General features: G+C 34.7%; 1 protein-coding gene across 1 annotated transcript in view; it reads left to right on the top strand.

Annotated features, from left to right (window-relative positions):
- The first annotated feature begins 284 nt into the window (after positions 1-284).
- The window catches only part of LOC106470881 (axin-1-like), an 18,045-nt gene continuing 6,092 nt past the window's right edge, over positions 285-12,237 (top strand). The window contains exons 1-6 of the mRNA XM_022399519.1: positions 285-564; positions 865-973; positions 1,185-1,325; positions 5,394-5,714; positions 9,655-9,977; positions 10,360-10,500. Of these exons, the coding sequence (XP_022255227.1) occupies positions 539-564; positions 865-973; positions 1,185-1,325; positions 5,394-5,714; positions 9,655-9,977; positions 10,360-10,500 (1,061 nt within the window). The 5' untranslated portion in view covers positions 285-538. The remainder of the gene's footprint in view (positions 565-864; positions 974-1,184; positions 1,326-5,393; positions 5,715-9,654; positions 9,978-10,359; positions 10,501-12,237) is intronic.

Here is a 12,237-nt window from a genome sequence, read left to right on the forward strand (position 1 = left end):
ATACTGATTATGAAGACTTGTAATATGTTCTTGCCTGTAGACCTGCAGGTGAGAATACTGATTATGAAGACTTGTAATATGTTCTTGCCTGTAGACCTGCAGGTGAGAATACTGATTATGAAGACTTGTAATATGTTCTTGCCTGTAGACTTGCAGGTGAGAGTACTGATTATAAAGCCTTGTAATATGTTCTTGCCTGTAGACTTGCAGGTGAGAATACTGATTATGAAAGACTTGTGTAAAGTGTGTTTGATCTGTCTAGTTACCAGTTTTTTCTGTTTGCCTTATTAAAAATAAATTAGCTTAAAATGTTAAATGAAGCCACAATATTATTTTAATTTCCTAACATGCAGTTAACCCCTTTTAAAGGCATGTATGTTTCAGTGTTAATGTATTAGTGCATGATTTTAGAAAAGTGTTGCATGCAGCAAGTAGAGGCTCTAATCCTTGCCACATCCGATATTCTACTTATCTGCCTACCTCGGCTCAAGACAGCGATCTCCAAAGCCTTTCATCTGACATTCCAACTGATGATACCATGTCTGTCACAGACAATAGTAGTTTGTAAGTTTGTTTTTATAATTTAGAATAAATAGTGATGGTACTGTGTAGTTGTGTTTCAGACCCTAAAATGCTTAGCCTGGTTTTTCATACCCTTGTTTATACTTTTTTTTTCTTGCAATGTTTATTTTCCTTATGAAATAGTTTGCAAGTTTTAAATTGTGACTTTACAATATTTTATTAAACATTAATATGTGTACATTACAAGAAATTCAGTGAAAAATTAGTTATGGAAACATATGCGTTTGATACAATTTTACAGTGTCATAGATATTTAAATATTTGTTTTGTGTCTGTTGCTAGGGAATGTTTTCCATTAACATCAAAATACCAGCTTAAGAAACAACACAGAACCATGAAGAAACATGCCTTAATGAATAAAGACTCACTTGGTTGTCCACAGTTTAATCCTGTGAGTATATGACGTATAATTTCTATTTTTACAGGGTAAGAATTGTCAGTAATTTGTAAACTACTTGTCATTAAAATGTATTAATAAATAAATGAATAAAATAGTGCTGTATTGAGAAGCATTGTTGATAGACATCTTGTGGAATTGAATTATTAAATTATTCATTGTACTTATAACTACAGTTGTTTTCTCATTTTGCTTTCTCTATTAGTGCCATTACATTTATTCTAAAGACATGCCACCATCTATTGAGCCTGAAAGGTTTGCAGCCATTCTTACAGAGAAGTTGCTGCATGTGAAGAAAAAACTTGAAGCTGAAGAGAAAATGGAAGAATCACTTCGAAAAGTGGAAGTAAGGAGATAAAATGTGTTAACACACAAAAGTAACTTTACATGGTAACCTAACAAAAGGAGTTACTTTTGTGTGTTAACATTACATGGTAACCTAACAAAAGGAGTTACTTTTGTGTGTTAACATTACATGGTAACCTAACAAAAGGAGTTACTTTTGAGTGTTAACGTTACATGGTAACCTAACAAAAGGAGTTACTTTTGAGTGTTAACGTTACATGGTAACCTAACAAAAGGAGCTACTTTTGTGTGTTAACGTTACATGGTAACCTAACAAAAGAAGTTACTTTTGTGTGCTAACGTTACATGGTAACCGAACAGAAGGAGTCACTTTTGTGTGTTAACTTTACATGGTAACCGAACAAAAGGAGTCACTTTTGTGTGCTAACGTTACATGGTAACCGAACAAAAGGAGTCACTTTTGTGTGCTAACGTTACATGGTAACCGAACAGAAGGAGTCACTTTTGTGTGTTAACTTTACATGGTAACCTAACAAAATGAGTTACTTCCGAGACAATACCTCACTATTTCACATAGTTTAGCTATCTTCCTCAGCATGTCTGCCAAGCTAAGAAGATTTATGTGCCACCTAATTTCATGTGATTTTACTTGAATTGCACTGCTGCATGATAATATCATTTATATGGTTTCCTTTTTCTAATAACTTCTTTCTCATTCTCAAATTCATCATCTCTTTAGTGGCTCGTTTTGTCCTGGTTGTAGCCTCTTTTCAGTTCCTTTACTTGATTCCCTTTCATTGGTGTCTATCTGGCCAGCTTGGGGATTGTGCCCCTGTATATTTCAGTTTTCCATTACCTAATTTTGTGTTTTCATTTTTTTTCTCTACCTCTCCTGTCTTTGCATTTTATCTAAGGCACTTTTTCCTGGTTCAGATGATCTTTTTCTTTCTCTCTTTGACCTATGCCACTTCTTCTGCTTCATCCATTCATATTTTGTTTCCTTGCAGTTGACACTGTTTTTGGGTCGGGTTATTTCTTCCCAGTATTCTTTCCTTTTTTTTCTTGTGCACTTATGATTATCCTATCTCCATTTCCTTGCCCAGATGTCTGTAGTGATTTTTCTTTCTCCTTGATAACCTTGACCGATATTCTACGACTTCTGTCCTCATTCTCATTGTCTAGCTCAGTTTCCTGCTGCCCTTCCCATTCTGGATTTCTTGCCTTTCTCTTTTTTTCATCTTCTCACTTCCTGATGTCTCCTTCATCGCTCTTTTTGTCAGTGACTATGAAACACATGATTCTTCTTGGGTATCCATCTTTTCTCCTCCTGTTGGTCTCACTTTCCACCAGTATTTGTTTTTCAGAAACCATCGCTAAGATACCAAACCAGGTTTCTCTACCCATCAAGGTAAGAAACCATCGCTAAGATACCAAACCAGGTTTCTCTACCCAACAAGGTAAGAAACCATCGCTAAGATACCAAACCAGGTTTCTCTACCCAACAAGGTAAGAAACCATCACTAAGATACTCAACCAGAAAGTGGCCAACCCACCATATTGTTCATCTTTTTTCTTCTTGTTTCACTCGAGATAAACTTTACAAATACTTTATCACTAACATCAGTATAAACCTAAGTTTCTGGGCAGTGCATGATGTCATTCCTTAGTCGTAATAACTAGCAGTAGCTAAAAAAATCATAATTCTAGTGTAAACAATGTTATCATTGCACCTTGAAGTTAACTTTCTTAAACAAATCTGGTGTTCCTTTAAAAAGCTTAAGTATAGGGTGAAACAGGAATTACCAACCAATAATAGATGAACATTAGATGACTAACAGGTAGAATATTCAGTTCTTTGTACACTATACAATCAGTGTCTTTAGGGAGCCAACCCCTATATTATGTATGAACTGAAGGAGTAAAAAAATATCAATACACTAACTTTCAGTAAAGGGAAAAAACATCACAAAACAAGTAATAAAAAAAACCTTTTGTAAATGTAAAATGATGCAGGAATGGCAGTGCAAAAAAAATGCAATAAAGAATATAGGGATGATACAGCTATACATAAATCATTCCTACATGATTTTCAATATTAAAATTTAATATTACACTATACAATGCTCACTTTACTTTAATATTACTGCAGGTTGAAGTTGTATATTCCAGACTGTTGGTATAAAGTTTATCATAATATCAGGGTCACATCAGGATAGGTACAAATGTATTGTACTAATAGCCTATTATTATTATTGTGGATTATTACAGACTGTTTCAGACTCACTACAAAGTCCGTCGAATTGACAGACGTCGTAACTGTTTTGTACTCTTGCATTTTATAGTGTAACATTAAATTTTAATATTGAAAGTTGTGTAGGGATGATCTGTGTATAGTTGTATCATCCTTACATTCTTGTTTTCATTCTTTTTGGCATTGTCATCCTTACAACATTTTACATTTACAAAATGTTTTTTATTATTTTACTTCTTGCACCTACACTGTTGATTTATAGTTGCCAATGTTACTGAATAAGGTTCAATAACATCTGGATGGGCATGCATAATATTTCAGTTTCCATTTTTGAAGAAAATTCATTAGTTTGACTTTCATGTCTGTCTCAAAATTGTCCTCCAAGAAATGAAGAAATTTCTGCTCCAAGAAATCTAAGCAGTGTCTAGATTAAAACTATCCACTTGAAGGCAAGCATGAGCCTAAGCCTCGTGTAAGGTCTCATTCTTTGGAAATTATGGAATTAGAGTCCTTTTCTTTTTTACAGATTCTCGATTTCTGCAACTTGTAATTGCACAATGTAGCATAGTAATGTGCATCAAGATTTTAAAACTTTAAATACAATAAATGTTACAAATTTTAGCATACTGTTTGTTTTACAACACAGTATAACCCCACATCTAAATAGGACATCTGTAAACATGTGAACTAAGACAGTATAGTCTCACATCTACATAGGACATCTGTAAACATATGAACTAAGACAGTATAGTCTCACAACCACATAGGACATCTGTAAACATATGAACTAAGACAGTATAGTCTCACATCTACATAGGACATCTGTAAACATATGAACTGAAGACAGTATAGTCTCACAACCACATAGGACATCTGTAAACATATGAACTGAACACAGTATAGTCTCACAACCACATAGGACACCTGTAAACATATGAACTGAAGACAGTATAGTCTCACAACTACATAGGACACCTGTAAACTTATGAACTAAGACTTGTTTAACACAGTCTAGTCTCACAACCACATAGAACATCTGTAAACATATGAAAATGAACATATTGCTTGGATTAAATTTAAAAAAAAATTAATGAGGAAATACAACTTTGTATGAGGGAATGTAATCTTCCTGTATTAGCTTTCCCTCGAGTGAATGTAATTTTATTTTAATATTTCTATCATTGTAAAGTACAGTCTGTAGTAAGGCTAGACTTGCATCAGGACTCTCTCACATACTACTATACCGTAATACGTACACAATGCCTGAGCACTGCACATGTACATATACTTACTGTTCATATGTATTGTTGTTCATATTGATCTGGAGAGAGGCAAAGCTAGCCTTATTTTGTTCATTGTTATTCTGTTTTGTACTGATCAAACTTAGTAGTTGGGGAATTTACAGATGATTTTGGTTGAGGATCGGAGTCAACATTATGTGCGTAGTGTGGGCATGGATAAGTGTACAGTAGACTGCGATGCCGTGTTGAGTAAGGGTCTGCTCCATGGGCTAGTCGTCTGTTGGACAACATGGGTATATGTTGGTCATCCGAGGAAATTTTTACTTGTCTCAGATGACCATTAAAATCAAGCCCTGCATGCTGGTGTACACTACACTACCTGAATTATAATTGTGAAAGTTTTTTTTTTCTTCCCCAGTGAAATAATGTAATCTGTTTGTGTAGATGATGTTTTAGCTAAATATAGTGCTATTATAACTGTAAATCCCTTTAGCCCATGGTGCTCTGTAATTAATATCCTGAAGCACATTTTGTTGATAGATTGCACAAGATTTTAAGTTGTGGGTGAGTTATGTAATTGATACTAAAATTGAATTGTATATTCAACTGTTTGCAGGCAGAAGAAAGTTTATCGAGACCATACGATGCAAGCTTATCATCGTCTTTTGAACGATTTGCTAGAATCCCTCCTCAGCTCATTACGGCAGCTATGAAAGAAAAACTTTCACGAACAGATGAAAGTGACCAATCCATCCTTGATGAACACGTATCTCGAGTTTGGAAGGATTCAAATCATACTTCTCCGGATCATTCGCCACCACGACCTAGAGGTCTTGACTGGGGAATTGAGCCCTCTCAAGAAGTCCTTATTAACCCTTACCAAGTGTTAAGGTCCCCACACGTGAGTCGACATCACATCTCAGGAAGACACAGAAGGGTTGGTCATATAGAATCCTTTGTTGTATTAATATCAATTTTAGAATAGTTTAAGTAATAGCTTTCCAGTGTGATTGAGCTGTACTCTCAGTTGGTTCACATGCAGACTGTTCATCATTGGTCTCAATTAAAATACTGGATTCAGAATTGCTACTTATCCCTCCACAGAATACTTTCATGCCACTGCAGAAATGTTTGTGCTTGTGCTCACCAGGCCGTTGAACAAAACTCCCACATCTATATGTAATACGTACTGTGCCAGTGTAAGGTGTAATCCCCCGACTACACCCCTTCACTAGTACTCCCCCCGACTACATCCCTTCATTAGTACTCCTCCTCGAGCACTTTGTGTATCAAAAGCTCATTCTCTTCCCTGTTACTGCAGTGTTCAGTCTTGGAAATGGTTTGACTGGATAATGAAGAAAATGTTATTATAAATGTACGACATTTTGACAAGATTATGTCATCCTCGGGTACAAGTAATTTCACATGTTCATCTTAAAACTTATAATTTCCTGTCCTTTACGGTTTATTATTCATCTCGACACAAGGAAATGATGCCATTAGAGTGTATTACATATCTTTGGGAGAGATGCACAAGCTTTTGGCAAAAGTATCTTACACTTGCACAAGATCGTAAGCCTTGAGAACTGGGATAATGTTTGAGGTGACCTTAAAAAATGTTTAAACCTAAATAATACATAATTAACTAAGATATAAAAGTAAAACCTAAATACAATTTAACTGCATCTCTAACTATAACATATTTATGTAAGAAATAACCAAAGTGCTATTGTGAACAAAGCAGCCAACAATACTACAAGCAGTTAGGTCTACCCTATGATGACAACAATTTAAAATAACCATTGTTAGACTATGGTGTAAAATGAGGTCTTTCTAATGATTGTATACCAGTGTAGTAAATGCATGTGGCTTATAATCTCAAAGCAAAATACAGATGGTGGGTGTGGCACACATCAAGGGTTGGCAAAATTATTTCTTGTTTCTGCTGGATTCAACAAAAGGACAAATGTACAGGCTGTGGTGTAAGTAAACGTACTTAGTGTCTAGACATAAATGTACAGGCTGTGGTGTAAGTAAACGTACTTAGTGTCTAGACATAAATGTTCAGGCTGTGGCGTAAGTAAACGTACTTAGTGTCTAGACATAAATGTATAGGAGACATAAATGTACAGGCTGTGGTGTAAATAAACGTACTTAGTGTCTAGACATAAATGTACAGGCTGTGCTGTAAATAAGCGTACTTAGTGTCTAGACATAAATGTACAGGCTGTGCTGTAAGTAAACGTACTTAGTGTCTAGACATAAATGTACAGGCTGTGGTTTATTCCATTCAATACAGAGGTTGCAAAAGTTGAGGTTTTTCATAACTCAGAGGTCGAGTGACAAGGAAACAGGAAATTAAGTTTTCTAAAGGTTTTTTTTGAAATAAAGAACTTAAAATTTAAGGTATATTATCTTAGATGATAATATTAATTTCCTTGACATACATTGATAGTAAAGTTGTTTAATTAAATTTTGAATGTAACTCAGTGACTTGCACAGAAAGGGGCTTAAAGGGATGCCTGTAGTGAAAGGGTTAACCCAGTGTTCGGGTTTTAGTATTTAATTTTACCAATACAGAATGACCAATGCATACGTGTAAGTACCACAGATATACCAGATCTACTTAAAAAAGAAATAAGTAAAACTTACTAATAATCATTATATTACTACTTTCTATGAATGCTGTTTTGTGGATTTTATTGAAAACAAGTTCTGAAATCTCCTGATATCCAGACTCTCATCTGTAAGAGTTTTCTTATTTCCTTTAAATGGCAACTGGAGCCACACTGATGGTGAGAACATTTTGTGGTTGGATCTATACTATATTCTTCAACTTGGACCTAGGACTTGCAGCCTCTTGCCTTTTTTTTTATGGTTCTTCTATCCTTCATGAGGATCAAGTAACACCCATCTTGTGTTACTTGTTTCCTTACTGATATCTCAGGTGTGTGTCACTTGTTTCCATACTGATATTTCAGGTGTGTGTGTGTGTCACTTGTTTCCATACTGATATTTCAGGTGTGTGTGTCACTTGTTTCCATACTGATATTTCAGGTGTGTGTGTCACTTGTTTCCATACTGATATCTCAGGTGTGTGTCACTTGTTTCCATACTGATATGTCAAGTATGTGACACTTGTTTCCATACTCCATCCTGATTCAGCTGGCTTTCAGACAGACCTCTTGCATGCACTCAACTCAAGATTTTTTACCTCTCTTCCTCCCTTGCTTGTTTGTTACATTACTGCACATTCTTTAAGTCTGTGCTTCATATTGACCCAAAGTTGCCACGTCCTCCCTAAACTATTCCCAGTGGTTGTGATCAGTTTGCTTTCTCATTGATCCTCACGCCTGCTTATTCTTGTGGGTATTTCTCATGTACTGTACGGCCTGACTTATTGTCCTATCCACGCTACAAGTCTATAATCTATTGACCATAAGTATTACCAAAACCGATTGAACAGTGTTTACATTCTTTCTACCTATGTGACACTTTAATACCAGGCAGAAGGTGGGTGACAACTACCCCATGAGTTTTCCTTTTCTGTCAGTATATTTTCACAAAGCAGCTCATCTCCTTAAATTTCTTTACCTCCACAGTGTTATTCTAGCTCCGTTCTGTGGAGAGGAGAGTAGTGTCTCTGAATTCAACATTTTCCTTACCTGTGGATCACGTCTTATGGAAACCATGAGTTAGTTGAATTCTATGAGTATGTGACACGAACGCTTCACTTCAGTGTGTGTTAATACCTGTATGTTTGTCCAGGCAGTAGCAGAACGGTTTTAACTTTTAAGCTTCAGTGTCTTAAATTTCAAAATTTTGTAATCTAAGTTCAGGAGTTAAAGACAAGTGAATGTGAAAGTGTGCTTACCTGATTGATTTCCATTACTTTGATACCAATTTGTGGTAATATGTCAGATAAAGGTTGTTTGGTAATACTTCACATAAAGGTTGCATGGTAATACCTCAGATAAAGGTTGTGTGGTAATAGCTCAGATAAAGCTTGTGTGGTATTGCTTCAGATAAAGGTTGTGTGGTATTGCTTCAGATAAAGATTGTGTGGTATTGCTTCAGATAAAGATTGCTTACAAACATCTAATTTTAGTATTTAAGATCATAAGATATTATTTATGATAACAATAAATAATTGTATGTGTGATCTTATTAATGTATCAGTGTTTATAGGAATGATTTAAAGTACAATAAAATCTGTTACTGCAATGTTTTTATACAATCAAGAAACTCGTGGAACTACAGAATATCCAGAAACAGCAAAATAATTACAGTATATCTGTGATAACATAATGAGTTGACAACTTGATATTACAGTCATTGCCTTTCATATAAAAAAGTGAAAAAAAAATTCAAATAATGCTAGATTAGTAATAAAGTAGCTAGTGTTGGTCTCAGTCACACTGTTGGTATGGTTGTTGTTGTAAAGACATAAATACTGTTAGATTAGTCAGGAAAGTAGCTAGTGTTGGTCTTAGTCACACTGTTGGTATGGTTGTTGTTGTAAAGACATAAATACTGTTAGATTAGTCAGGAAAGTAGCTAGTGTTGGTCTCAGTCACACTGTTGGTATGGTTGTTGTTGTAAAGACATAAATACTGTTAGATTAGTCAGGAAAGTAGCTAGTGTTGGTCTCAGTCACACTCTTGGTATGGTTGTTGTTGTAAAGACAGAAATACTGTTAAATTAGAAATGTATTTAATGAAGTGATGAAATTTGTGTCTGAAAATTAGCTTTATTCCTAAAGTATAAGATAACTTTAGAGCTGAACTTTGATGTTAAGTTTTGTGTAGCTCTAACTTGTGTGAGATTCTAAGATACAGTTCCAAGAAGTCAGTATTTTGTAATAATGTAATCGGCAGGAACGAGACAATTGCTCAAGTGACAGTGGAACTGTCCCAGACTTTACTCCTGAGAACGAACGTACAAATCCTGCCATACGCCCCATCCACGTGTACCGACACGTTCATCACCACTATCTTTCACCACTTGATAATCCAACAGCCCCATTGTTTAAAGGGAATAATGTGGGGCCAGAACCTGCTGGAAATGAAGAACGGCGTAGATCCAAAGAAACCACTCGCAGATCTAAGAAGGCACCACCAGGGGACTCTAGCAGTAGTTGTGTGGACAGTGGAGTTAGTATGGTGGGTGGCACTTTGCCTCCAATGGATGTTACTGAAAGGTATATTAAAATATATTCAGAAGTTACAATGTTAATAATGCAAGTGTCATTATTTTCTGTTTTTATACACACCTTCCTTTCGGCTTTTTAGCCAGAATCACAAATACATTTACATGCTATAACATCTTAGCTAAGTTGGGTAGCAAAACTTATTAAGATAACTGACATCTTTTACTGGCTACCTTGAAGCTTCAGTTTGTAGCATTTTAAATAATTCAGTAAAATTTGATGAAAGCATTCTAGCTTCTTCAGTGATATTTTCAAATAGTACACTTCATATAAGCTTAGCATGTTTTTTCTTATTTGTATGTAGTATTGTGTTAATTGTAGTCACTATGGTTTTCCTCAGTCAAACACTGACTATTGAGCTGAATTTTTTCAGAGTCTACAACTGGATTCGGGACAAAGAAAAATATAGATCCCAATCCCATGGACCTGATGTTGAAAGAGAGTCATCCTCAAAACACAAGAAGTCCAGTCGCAGTGGTACATCTCTGGTTCCTTCTGCATCCAGCAAACAGAGGTAAAGAGTGTAATATGTAAATATTGTGTAATCAGTAACAGACATAGGGTATTTGTATTCAAGTGCTTTCGAATACAGTTTTGGGAGTATTCATGTTTTGGTAGGTAAAATTAAAGTATTCCAATTCAGTTTGCATAGTATTCATATTCACTGAATGATTCATTGAATATTTAATATTGTAAGAGTAAATGTTAACTTTTGTACTCATCTAATTTGTAGACCGTCATTATTACATCTGTAGCACGTGCATTTCTCTTTCAGTACAAGCTTCGTTCCTGTGGGAAAGACATTTGTATTGGAATAGAAATTAATACTTTTCTGTACAGAAAACAATGTAACATAATGTCATTTGATAGATGAAAACCTTGGCTTGTCGGCTATAAAATTATGCTTTGCCTGAGTGATGACAACATTCTAATAAGTAATTTACATTAAATTTCATACTTCTTGAAGGAGTGGTAAGTTAAGAGAAGAAGGGGTGGCTAGAGATAAAAGTTACATTTCTTATATGGGAGAAATTCAAGATTTTTTAAAAATATTATCTCATAAAATTAAAAACTTAAAAGTTACTACTATTAAAATATTGATTATTAGCTATGATTTTATGCTATACTGATTGGTATAACGTGAACAAAAATTAGTTTAATTAAATTTTGAATGCACAGTAAAGGATGGCTGTGGTGAGAGGGTTAAATCCGGTTAATACTCTCCAACCACCTTAAACATTATAGTATTACAGTCAACATTATGATGTGCAGTAAAGGATGCCCCTGGTGAAAGAGTTAAATCAGGTCTTTACTCTCCAACCACCTTAAACATTATAGTATTACAGTCAACATCATGATGTGCAGTAAAGGATGCCCATGGTGAGAGAGTTAAATCAGGTTAATACTCTCCAACCACCTTAAACATTATAGTATTACAGTCAACATCATGATGTGCAGTAAAGGATGCCCATGGTGAGAGAGTTAAATCAGGTTAATACTCTCCAACCACCTTAAAGTTATAAATCCAGTCAAGTTATTTGAGAGATGGCTACTAAACAGCCTTCAGTGGTACATGAACATTCCATAATTCCAACTGATAGATCTGTAAATACTGTGAGCAGGAAAAAACCACTTCTAACCTACTGAAACCTCTGAAGGTAAGCCTTTTTATTATTATTTTTAATATGAACTATATTCTATGTAAATTATACAATATGAAACAGGTAAACTAAATTTCTCATGCATGTTAAACTATATTATTTATTATTTTCATTTATTTAGTATTATATGTTTTTATTATTTTTATCATTGTAAACAATATTCTATAGGTAAAGTAAATTTCTCATGTTTGGAATTATAGTTATCATTTTTATCTATTATTACATATTTTTTATTATAAACTATATTCTATGTTATATAATTGAGATATGCTTTTGTATTTTTAGTATAATCATGATGCAGAGCTACATAAGTCTACATCTGGCTTTGGTACTTCTGCCCATGTGCAGTAGCCTACAATAGCAGTGTATTGTACGGAATCAACTAAATATATGTCTACATACCCTCATCAGAAACATCCTACAATAGCAGTGTGTTGTACAGAATCAACTAAATATATGTCTACATACCCTCATCAGAAACATCCTACAATAGCAGGGTATTGTACGGAATCAACTAAATATATGTCTACATACCCTCATCAGAAACATCCTACAATAGCAGGGTATTGTACGGAATCAACTAAATATAT

This window comes from Limulus polyphemus, unplaced genomic scaffold (assembly GCF_000517525.1).
Source record: "Limulus polyphemus unplaced genomic scaffold, Limulus_polyphemus-2.1.2 Scaffold4265, whole genome shotgun sequence".
Classification (NCBI taxonomy): Eukaryota; Metazoa; Arthropoda; class Merostomata; order Xiphosura; family Limulidae; genus Limulus; species Limulus polyphemus.